The sequence below is a fragment of the Megalops cyprinoides genome, chromosome 13 (assembly GCF_013368585.1).
Source record: "Megalops cyprinoides isolate fMegCyp1 chromosome 13, fMegCyp1.pri, whole genome shotgun sequence".
NCBI classification, from domain to species: Eukaryota; Metazoa; Chordata; class Actinopteri; order Elopiformes; family Megalopidae; genus Megalops; species Megalops cyprinoides.
The window spans coordinates 30,517,738-30,530,138 of NC_050595.1; the positions used below are offsets into that span (position 1 = coordinate 30,517,738).

Here is a 12,401-nt window from a genome sequence, read left to right on the forward strand (position 1 = left end):
ATACTTTCCCACTAAAATAGTTTAGTCAGCTGAAATGAGTTACTTTTCATGACCTTGCTATGGATTACATTTCATATGTTAGTGGTGTCTTTTAATTAATGTAAAGAAACAAAGGCTGTAACAAATTATGTTACCTTTAAGTATAAACTTATGAATGGCTTGAACATACCTGTGACAGTCATAACAACTGTACTTTTGAACTAATACAAAATATTACTTTCAATTTAATTTTGGAGACCAATTGATAAAAAAAAACTATGTAAAAACCAGTGATATTTGTAAATGTAGAAACTGTATGTCATCAATAATTTAAAAAGTAATGAAATAAATATGCATAACATTAGTAATATACAAAGTAATTTTATGCAGTAGGCTATCACATCATAAGTCATTTTTAAAATCACATCTGTTTCCATGTATTTTTACCTGTTTTCTTTTTTAAAACTACTGTGTTAATAGGAAAAAGTGCTTTACTGTATGACACCTTCTAGAATGTTTTATTTAACTTCAGCGCAACACAACTTTGCCAGGCTAAGCACATGTATACAGTCCATGTCAGACTCCAGAAAACATTTATACAAATTAAACTGGTCATTACTGAAACAAGAATAATATAGAAAACTATGGTACACATATGTACACTAATTACATGTTGAAAAAGTACAGCACAGATACCAAAAATCCCAACTAATTGGTTTCCATGTGATGTAAAAAGTTTTTTTAAAAATCCAGCAGTTTTGATTTGGTCACATTAACTTATTTCTATGTACAGAGTAAATAGAAGAGCTTCTCATATCGAGGCACTTGTTTCTTTGCTGTGCCTCGCTACAACAAAGTAGCATCTTTCCCCAAGGCAGTGGTGTACGTTGATATTCTGCCTCGTGTGGAATGGTTTGTAGTTGTCTACTCGTATACTTGATAGGGCAGCCTTGGAGAATAGTTTTTGCCTACATTTGGAGAGGCTCCCTATCAGTCATCGGGCTCTTTGGCCCTGGCAGCGGTGACTCTGTGTCTCCGCCTCCTGCGCTCCGCCCGCCCAGCAGGTCTCAGGATGTTTTCACGGTACCTGTGATTGGTGCGGAACTGGTGCACCATCTCGTGGTCCTTGTTACCAAGCAGTCTGGGCAGAAAGAGGGATCCCTTCTCCGTCCTGCGGGTTTTGAAGCCCCTCCTGGGCCGGCCCTTCCCGTTGATGGACACGTACCACAGTCTCTCGGCGCTGGCCCGCCGCTTGCCACCACTTGGCGACGGTGGCGCCGTCCGGTAGTGCCGGGAGGCATAGGTGTTGTAGCCCAGCTCATGGATTCGCTCCACGAACTCACACTCCTGATTGAACACATCCTGGAAGAGGAAATGGAGAACACGGTTCAGTGTGTTAATCTCTCTGTCCCGTGTCAGCAGAAACCCCATATCTTAATGATGGTACATCCATCTGGCAAAGGATATTCAGGGCTGGTTCTTGCTTTATAATGCACATTTATATACTGTTTAATCCACCCTTTCCCCACTCTACGAATGGATTATAATGGAAGAACTGAACACCGCTGTGAACATGTAGATCTACTATGGATATAAGCATAAAAACCATTGGATAAATCTGATAATAAAAATGAAGTCTTTTACACAGAACAGCTGGCATGGAGCAGCCACCACCTATTGGCCAAAATGAGCAGAGTGATAATGTATGAATGACAGTGTACAGCCAAGGTCAGACATGATTACAGGTGGTTCATTCACTTCAGAGCTGTGAATGAATGATGCTCCTCCCTCCTCTGGGAGGATGTGAGCTATAAAGAGCTACAGTATCTCGCCAGGCCATCTCATGGAGATCTCCTGTTTCCTAGACTAATGTGGTCCTATCCAAAACCAAACCATGCATTGCTGGGCAGTAACAAAATATCCTCTGAAGTTATGAATGATAAATAAACATATCAGTACAACATTTACAACACACGTTCCTTACAGTATCCATTTTCAAACATGCCTCCTTGTTATCCAGCATTTACCCACATTATACCGAGGTGGTATTCAATGATGTGCTGTAATGCTTACCGATGCATATAGGCGTCCTTTTTTGTTCATGGCTAGATATCTTCCCGAGAACAGACCCTTAATCGCCACCACTCCAACGTCAACGGCTGTGATCTCTAATATGCCTACGGAGAAACAACAGAAAAGTATTGAACAAATGTATTGATTGGAAAATCGAAGGCAACGCGTCTGTTTAGAACGGCATGCCTTCCAGACCTAAGCAAAGTAGAGACCTTTTATCTAGAATATGCCTTTATCCATCTGAGGAATACACGCTCTGTATCAAGCAACTGTTTCGTGAAAACGCAGTTTGGACTCTGCCTAGTAAAATTATATTGAACTTGAACACCATTGGCAATAAACAATAGTGTCGCCCATGTAGATTCCACACCGTTCTCTCTCGTTCACTCTGTCTATTAATGAGCTGAAGTCTCGCAAAAGCAATTACCTTCTTTTTCTTCTTAAACGCAAAGCGTACGTGATTAGGAAAAGTGCCCTTTTGACTTTACAAAGAACTAAGTCACGATTTATTGAGACCTTGAAGTAGGAGCTGGATTAAATCCTGACAGAGGTCAATGAGATTTACTATCAACCCAAAGAAAAGCTGAATGACATTGAACTACTGGTTTGGTTAATCCTGCACAAAAAGAGGAGATCCAGTTTAGTACTTGGGGCACATAATTCATTTATACATGACAATTTCTGAGGAAAAAAAAACATAGAGATTTTTCCCCATCATATCAAACTTTCTCAGAAGCTAAAAATGTGACGATTATCGAAATTAGTTCATTTGTGGTTTGTTATAGCTGAAATTGTTTCAGCGGGTTTAAATTCCCTCTCAGTTAACACTACCCGGGACGGGTATACTAACTGTTGATACTGATATTGATAGTTTACCCGGAAGAAGCTCCCCCATAACGCATATTTCTCTACCTGTATTTGATTGTCAATTACTGTTGGACAAACTGAGCATACATTTCAATAATCATAAGGAAAAATGCATGTTTTGCATCACAACCACTGTATTGCAATCCTGTTAATTCTCATTTTTATATAGAAATCCACATCCTCTCCAGTGAGATTTGGCTAATTGGCTATTGCTTGGTAATTAACCGTGAATGTATTACAATGAATCTGATTACAAGTATCAGATGGTTAAGCTTTTAAATAATAAAAACGTTAATAAAGAGAGTGACAGAAGAAACCATTTAAATCGCCCTTCGATTCTACAATAAAACAAACAAGATCCGGTAGTACTTTATTTTAAATCAGCTTTAGCCTATATCAGTGCGCAAAGGAAAGACGCCGTCAAGGAAAATCCCTTGTAAATTAAGATGGTTTAACACGAATGACAGGTTACTTCTGGAGATAGCAAATTTTAAACTACTTTTCCCTTTTGCAGTGATTTTTCAGTACATACGTCCTTGGGGTATTCTTAACGAAATCGAGCACCCAGAGAGTCACATAGGCATTATAAGTTGAGATAGCCTACAGACATAGCTAGATGTTGTGCCCTCTTTAATATTTTGCTAACAAATACGTCTTATCAATCACTTTTGTAATTTCGTTCAGGTGTAGGAACGATTTACATTTTTAAATATCTGTCATGAACCACATCGGTCTATATTTGGCATACTTTTACGTGATACACAGCAAATCCATTTTACAATACCTGCACAAACTGCTAAACTATGCCGATGACTGTGTTGTGTTTACAGTTTATTTGGCACATCAAAATGTTCTCAGTCAATTCAAGCACTTTACGCATTACTTGTGTGTAATAGTGCTGCAACTGGTGTATGGATTTAACATGTCGATTAAAACAGCTAATTTCAAGCGTGAATGTTTTGTACTACCGTTTATCCACATTCAATCGATCTATTGTATTTAGATTTAAGTGCTATTTTGTTTAAACTGAATACATCCAAACAAAATCCACTTACTGAACGGGTTGTTTTCTTCGAGAGATCCGTCTATTTTTCCGTTGGGGTGTATTTGTAGATGGTACTTCGTGGCACAGTACAGCTTTCTGCATCTTGGTGCTCCCCCGAGGTGCTCATAAACTCCCCCGCGTCCACCCGCATCTCTCCTCTGCCTTGGGTCACACGCCTGGCCCCTGGCACAAGGCGCCCGGGGAGTGCTAGCCAGCCTCGGAGACAAAGCTTCCTGTTTACTGGTATCCAACAGACTCAGTAACAACAAGACCAAAATTATAACCATTGTGGCATGGCCGAAAATCTTAGTCTTCCTGCTAGAATAGAAGAAACTGACAAAAGTGGTCCCATTAAAGAAGTGTTGTTTGTCCCTGCCGGAGTAGCAAAGCGCACTGATCCAGCCCACGAAACATTTGGCAGTTATCTGCTCCGATCTCTTCTCTTTATCTGTAAAGATCTAGTAAACCCGTTGCCATCGATTAGGGCCAGCACGATGACAGCGGAGTGGATTAGTCTTGGTGGTGGTCATGGGTCCTCTTTGCTCTCCAAATAGACCGCATCTGCAGAAAAGCCTCTGGATTTCACAAGGAGGCTATCGTGAGATTTCGTTGATCGACAGTGCATAGAAATAAAAGAACCTTCCAGCAACAATAGCCTGAACTCCGACCAATTGATACAAAGGAGAACGGAGGCAAGGTATCAGTCTTGTGTGAATCATGAGAGTGCAGTGTGGATAAAATTACACAGCATTACACACAGTGGCTTATTGCGGAAAACCGCATCACAAAGCGCGAGGCATCCGAGGGCAGAGTTTCTTCTGAGCTCCCCTTTTGAAATATCCAAAAGGCCAATTATACATTCGAAAATTATACACTGTGAGCTTCTGCATGAACATTCCCCCGGGTCTGCCTCTATCAATCCAAATTCACAATACGTGCCAACTAGGTTGAGCGATCCTGCAATGAAGCGACTTAGACATGTGGCCCGTAAGGACGCACATTCGAAACAGCTGCATTATAAAACATTTGATCTTCATTTATAACATTCCTTCTAGTTTTATCTCTTTAAAGCATTCCCATGGAGAATAAAACGGCACATCCCTTTCAAGTTAGCTATATAGGGAACTATGGCGACCGTAATGACTGGTTGTTTATGGTGGCTGAATAAATCAAACTAGATATATTCCTACAACGTAGATGCAGTTTATTTATACAGTTTGTCATGCGAAGAGAAGCGAATATTTTCATGCGCAGTTCCAAGGTTGGGGTTGACAACTTTGGTCATTATACCCGATGTATTTAATCAGATATGTATATGATTATAATTACTTAAATGTCATCTGTTGCAATGATGAAACTAAAACAATGAAATTTTATAGTCCAGTTTTTTTTAGCACTTAAGCTAATTTATATTCACCAATTGATCGTCAGTGCACTCAGAAGTAGCCCTCTTTTTCTATTTCTAGAGATAAACAGTGGAGATTAACTTCTCTACAAGTTTTTAAATACGCGTCATTCAAAACATAGCCTTCTTATTTTAGCGGCACTCAAACATTTAGCCGTATTGGGTAATTTGTCTTGATTCGATATTTCTTCTTAGTTGGCTCTTTTTACAATGAAATTCTATAGACGTTTGACATTCCGACACAGAGTATCAGTCTGACAGATTTTCTTACACATTAAAGGCAGGGAGAGAAAAAAGGACGCTTTTACTGGCCGCAAAGTAACCGAAGGAAATCGACCTGTCGAGACCTCTTTTTGTTCTGACTGGCAGTCCGGTGAGGAGTTTATAGAACGGTGCCCTCTCGTGTGGGTTTTATCCTGGCTATTTCAGAAAAAAAAAATCTCGAGAGCTATTCCATCATGTCGGCGAAATGCAGGATGGAGATGCCTGCGATAAAATGGCTCTAGAGGTCCGTTTTCCAGGTAGACACAATTTTAGAGATATTTTCTCTTCAAATGTTAGTTCCTTGTGATGAGATGAGCACGAAACCACTCTTTGCCCCTTGATTCTGGTGTCAGCCCCCGGTCCTGTATTCTTGTACTGTAAGGTCTCCCACCACGCAATGTTCCCTCTTCAGTGTAAGATTATGGATGCTGCTCTAGAGTCTAGACTACCCCCGCCTTAATATTAAAGCTCTGGGTATGTTGCAGCCCGTGGGCGGAAGAGTAACACGCAAATGACTTTTGCTCAAATTGCTTCCATCTTGGTCGCATTATGGTTACCATTTTCATAATTAGCACCATCATCTACAAATCTGTCTGCCCTTTGGCATTGTACCAGTGCTTGCTTTTAAAGCGATGCGTCGAAATCTCTCGGGAATGTGCCTTGAATTTGTCCCCTCTTACTATAGTTTGTCAGACACTTTAACAAAACAATCAGGAAAGGTGGCAGTAATAATGTGTGCGTTGCTCATAACTGTGCTGCGTGTTGCGAGTCAGACACATTTAAACATCAGCCAAATGGTGTATATCATACGTTTTCTGGTGACCGTTTTTGAGAGAGACCTTTTTTGATGTGGTTTGATTCTGACAGAGGGTGGGACTTTAGATGTGGTCTGCAGTTTCTTTGTGGAAGTATTTTAATTACGGCCTATAACCGCCCACAACCCTCAGTAATAATCAGAGAGCTGATTTAGCTTGGCCCTAGAGAGGTGCAGGGCAGAGAACTCTGTAGAAGGATGACCGAAGGCATGTTCATTCTACATCGAAAAGGTTCTTCACGATAAAAAAAAATCAAAAGTTAGTTTCATTATGCAAACTGAGAAAAATGACTTAGTTTTTGTTTGTGTTGCTTTTTGTATGTTTTTTTTTATTTACAAATCTGAGCAAATGCATTAGGTTGGAAATGCTTTCAGCTTGTGGACTTGTAACTAGCTGTCTTACTGCATATGGGGACTGTAGTTGAAAAGATCGTTTACCGTTTATTTGGAACGTTAAAGAGTGTGCAAATGAGCAGAATTAGAGCATCCATCTCATACACGCGTCCATAGGACTGACATGCAACATAAAAAGCGAATGCCCCCCCTCCCCCATGTAAATTAATTTCCGATATAAACCTGTCTGATTGAAGGAAAAAACGGAAGTTAGTTGTGAGTGCAATAAATTACAAGGAAGTGGGAGTGGTGTGTCAACAGAAAAGTCGCCTCCCTCTCCAATTAAAAAGCAATTACTAGCTCAAACATTAAACATCTTTAATCTTTGGGGAGGAATATTTAAGGTAATGGTGAGGTGTTTGCTTTGATTCGAGTCGCGCAAACAGGACGAGTAAATAGGCGATGCCGATTCGGTTGGAAAACCCAATAAAAACCCAGTTCGAAACGTTTTAAAAAGTGCCATTTGGAATATGAAGCAAAACATTTTCTGTGCCCTGGTAAAATGTACATAAAACTGAATTTTGTTGTGTGGGTCTGGGGAAATTTCCAAAGCCAGGGATATGGAGCAGGTCACTTTCGGACCTTTTATAAAAGCGCTTATATGTAGCCTAATCAGTCATCATTATTATATTTTCTCTTTATCGTATTTGTTGACGCACCGTTTAAATCTCTGTGCCCGTCGTCCTCGATCTACAAACATTTTTTTTTTTTTTTTACTTTGCTTTACGTGAGAGAAGGGAAGCATGCGGGGGTACCTTTTAATTGTCCATAAATTCCAAAATCTTGCACACAAAGGGTCTTTTCCGAGATTACAAAGGTTATTAGCCACTGCTTCTTTCTTTCTGCTCCTTTGTGGAAAAAGGAGGCACCGATAATCCAAACCAAATCAAACTGACCTTTGAACCTTTTTTGCTGTACTTTTTCTCATGCCATGGTTTCTTTAGTGTGCGAGTGATCTGAGGGCCCGGCCGGGGCTGCAGCCACTTTCCCAGACGGGACTGCCTTTCGTCCCCTGACAAATCGCTGCTGAGCCCCTTTTGTCCCGCTTTACTTTGATCTCACCTGCTTGTCAGGGCAAAAAGAACTCCCGTACAGTTCGAACGCGTTGCAAACAAATTGGCAACCATTTCATTCCCATACCCAATTTCAGCAGGGCAGCTCAGAAATGTTAACCCTTTTATTTAGCTTCCATTTGCTCTCTCCAGTTATTAAAAAAAATCCCCATTCATTTGCATCGTTTAGGTAAATGAAAGTTTAATATCACATCACGCAATTTAATTTTTTTGTGCCTTTTTCATGTTTCAAAGATGCCTTGATTCGCCACTTTTGAATACATACAGGTCTCATTCACAATGAAAACTGATTTAAGGATATTTTATAAAAATTTGCATTCGATAAAGCATTCAGCCACAAAACAAATAATGCAGAATGCATGGGAAAAATGTCATTTTTATAACTATGTGGATGGAAAGGTTATCTTTAAATATACATCTTGCAAAATAATACATGTAAAAATATACCAGTGGGTATATGTGTAACATTTAATCCTTTTTGACAGCTGAATGTAAACATGTTCTTTACTGACACATCTGAGACAGTAAAGTAAAACAAACCCATAGAGCAAGGTAGCTGTTACTTGCAGGCTCTTATAGCTGATTATACCTCATTATGATCTGATGCTGTAATGGACATGTAACATGTAAACATGTAATGGAACACAATGACCACTGCACTTCTCAATGTAAGACAAGGAATTATCTGCAATGTCAGAATTATATACAGTCTGGGAAACTGTGTCATTAGCATAGGTTAGTAGGGAATCAACACCATCAGAGACAGCCAAGCTTGTTGAGCTCTTTGTGGAAACACAGACAGTGCATTTGGAATACTTACACAAGGCTGTATGCTTTACTTAATGATATCAGTTCTGCCAAGTTGTATGTGTTCTCCTACTTGCACAGAACGTTCAGGTTTACGAAATAATTTCTTCTAGTGACAATGACCTTATCTCAGCGCAAGTATGTTGTCCAGTCCCTTGATCACTTTTAATGGATATGTAATCATACAAAGTTGTTTATTATACAAATACCTTTGGCATGTAAGCTTTTATGTTTCAAGTAGACCAAAATGCATACTGATGCATGCAGGTGAGTCAAGATGATAAATGATGATCTGATGATAAATGATCATCCTGGAAAAGCATAATAACCCATGCAGTGTGCTGAAAGGTGGGGGTTATGTGAAGAGTGTCTGAGATCCCCATCTATGGATTTGACATGAACCCCTCAATTATTGAAGAACAAATACTTGTTATAATAATGCTTATAGTAATAATACCACAACATCAAAAGCTATGTGGTGGTTTAAAGGGGATGTGGGAATTGTAAGAGATTGAAACTACATTTCCCATCTTCATCCAGCCTCCTATTTTATGTCCTCATTGTGCAGTGCAGACATTCTGGAATCCCTCTGTCCGTGCAAAAGAAGTTTACAGCGCTTGGTTCTGGAGTTGCAGGTAGCACTTGTGCACTCAAGCTAAATGAAGCATGGATGGTTCACAAAGGTAAGGAATGAGCCGACATTGTTGCTGCACCTTCCTGAGTGCAGGTATATATCAGTGCAGTGGTTGATTAGAAAGCAGCACTTCAAACTACAGCATGAAAGGAGGTTCCTCTCTCACTTGAAACTGGATAGCCTTTCTTATACTTTCAGGGTCCTTTGATTCATGCCTCCAGGTTTCAGATACCTTTCAGAAGGAATTAGAATACGCTGCACTTTCCAACAGTAAAATGATTGTGATGGCTTGTAACAGTATAAGCTAACTCTGACTGTCACATACTGCATGCTGAAGTATAAAGGCAAGAGCAGGACTTGGGGACAAAATAAGAGAATGATCTCAGTAGGTGCATGTCTGCGAATGACAATTTTCGAGAATTTGGATTCCATTGGAAAATTAATACTCAAGTTCAGCATAATATATTGCACTGAGTATTAAGGTATGTAGTTAGTATAGAGGTTGCAGGTTTTTTAATTGAAATGTTGTTCTCAGGTGCTATCTGTGGTGAAAAAATATGATTGGTCCAATCTATAACATGTGACCTGGCAGAAGTCCCCTTGTTCCCTGTGTTAGGCCCAGGAGCTAGGCGTGCTGTCACAGTGTCACAGCACAGCAGTGGTCTGGAGTGACAGTGATGCGCAAGCTGTCGGCGGCTCATTTGAAACTCAATGTCACCTAATTTCCCTTTAATATAAAGCCATTGACAGAGGGCCGGGGCACCCAGCAGGAACTTTAGAATGAGAAAGCTGCTTATTTATAGTTAAAAAGATGGATTGCCCAGAAGTATTTGCAGTATGTGTATTGTTCCCAGTTACCTTTTGAAAAGATAGCAGTGACATTTATATGGACCTTAAATGGACCCGAGCCTTTACTTTGTGTCTATTGTGTCCTTGTACATGTGTTAGTTTGTGCTCTGAGTGAGGTTTAGCTGGACCATTGAAGGCAATGAGATTTTTTTGTCAAATGAATACACTTGATTTGTTTGATTTCAAATTGCAAAAAAAGTAAGTTTACCTTAAATGTGTTGTGGGAAGTTCCAACTAAATATTTTAATGCATAAAAATGTTACATGGTGTGACATGTGTCACAGTGATCTGCCAAAATGGGATATGGTTCAAAGTAATAATGCAGAAACTGGAATATCATTCTCACAACTGGAAATAACTGCAAATTCATGAAGCACCATATACTGGGCCCATTGGGATATGATGCAAAACTGACATTTTGCAAACGATAATATCAATACCAAGAATGCAATTTATATACATATGGATATTACTGGGTCAAGAAATCCAGACAAAGACATTCTGCAATTAGCTTGACTCACCACCTTTACCAATCTTATCATGAGTAAATCTAAAGACCTGCAGTGTAACTGAGCAAGTTAACCTGCTTCTCATCATTACAATTCATAATTTATTTCTTTCAATATATACTTTTGAGTTTGTACTGACAGCAGGGTTTGGGCCTGTCAAAATATTGCTTTGCCAAAAGTTGTTTTAAAAAATGTCAAATATAAACTATTATTTAGAATGTGTTTGTGGTTTCTCATCAGTTGGTGGTTCAGAAGTTTGATGATCTCAAACCAACACTGGCAGATCAATAAAAGGCAGGCATGTCTTTGTCAGATGAAGCCGTCATCATCAAGAAGCAGAATTAGCATGCCAACAAAACCCTTGCAAGGGCTGCTGGGACCAGCGGAAAGTAACGTGCAGCTGGGCAAGAGAAAACAGCACAGGGGGTCTGTCACTCCGCAGCGGCAGGGGGGGGACAGTAGGGGACACAACGAAGATACATCACCGTGGTTCCTTGTTCTTTTCTCGACCCACTGAAAGTTTCACTCCGGATGGTTAGCTTGTGGGCTGCTGGGTCTGGTGCTTAGTGAGAGTCGTGAGATGGTCTTTTTGCAGGCCTCAGCTCTGTGCTGGCCTTGGTTTTGGATACCAGCTCTGCTGCTCACTTGGTAATCTGGGCTGTCGACAGACGTCTGTCCTAAAGGCACTTATCACTTTAGCAGTGTTTGCTGATATCTTTCAGGGGTGTTTAAGCTGACAACGCTAAGCTATGTTAATGCGGCATGCTGTAGCATGGCTTGTAGTAGCCCTTGCAAGTGGCCTTTGTTCAGTGAGGGCTCAGTCTGTTACAAGGATATTCACACAACTAGTCACTTTCTACTTAATGCAGTGTTCTTTATAGACAGATAGGGACATGATTCCACGCACAACATTATGTTTTTGTTGAAGCACTACTGTATATTTGCACTGGAATATGTAAATATTGTATAGAATATTTGGAAAAAAGAAAAATGATATATAGTATACATTTACTTTCGTATTACAGTGTCACAAAAATATGTTTTATGTGAACAATGTGGTGCTCATTTGTGGCTATGTGACAAATTTTCAATTATACATGTGACCATATAAAAAAATTATATTTTACACGAGATGTAGCTGAGTGGGGGTTATGAAGGTTTAATAAGATAAGGAAACACTAATGGTTTATCAGGTGCCTTGACTCTAACACACAAAATACCCGATAATCACAGGCTGTTCAGAGGGAAATAATGTCAGGCAAATTGACCATATCTGCACATCTGGATGGATTCCAGAATCCAATCCATGAGAAAACAGGTGATAAATCATATTTTTATTCAAACTCTCACCTCAAACAAGAGGTCAGGATACATGATTTTTTTATATAGCCATTTATTGTGATGTCATTAAATATGACAACCTCTGCCTGACATAGCCATTGGTAATGAACATGAAATTCAATACATTTTCTTTCATGAGCTGGGGAAGTGGGCCAAGGTATTTTGAAATGCATTGAAAAAGAAGCCAGTGAATATAGTCTTGGCTGCTGCTGCTGCTGAGAAAACCTCATTGTAGAAGTACTCGTGCTGTCTGGTTAAGAAACCTGGTTTGAAATTCTTGCTTGAAACTCAGACCAGAAAAAAAAAACAGTGCAACAAGCCTTTGGCCAAAGCAGAGCACTTAATCTG

General features: G+C 39.8%; 1 protein-coding gene across 1 annotated transcript; it reads right to left on the reverse strand.

Moving 5' to 3' along the window:
- Positions 1 to 969: 969 nt before the first annotated feature.
- LOC118787622 (fibroblast growth factor 3-like) lies at positions 970 to 4,269 on the reverse strand. Its single transcript, XM_036543150.1, has 3 exons — positions 3,975 to 4,269; positions 2,053 to 2,156; positions 970 to 1,341 (listed from the first exon to the last, which is right to left on the reverse strand). Exons 1-3 carry the CDS (start codon positions 4,249 to 4,251, stop codon positions 970 to 972), a joined length of 753 nt encoding a protein of 250 aa, XP_036399043.1. The 5' UTR covers positions 4,252 to 4,269.
- Between the last annotated feature and the right edge of the window lie 8,132 nt (positions 4,270 to 12,401).

What these genes read in the sequence shown, in the direction of transcription:
- LOC118787622 (XM_036543150.1), bottom strand. Translation starts at nt 4,251, where the DNA reads ATGGTTATAATTTTGGTCTTGTTGTTACTGAGTCTGTTGGATACCAGT. An exon ending in CGAAGAAAACAACCCGTTCA is followed by an intron (nt 2,157 to 3,974) that starts GTAAGTGGATTT and finishes GTTTCTCCGTAG; the next exon opens with GCATATTAGAGATCACAGCC. An exon ending in AAGGACGCCTATATGCATCG is followed by an intron (nt 1,342 to 2,052) that starts GTAAGCATTACA and finishes TTCCTCTTCCAG; the next exon opens with GATGTGTTCAATCAGGAGTG.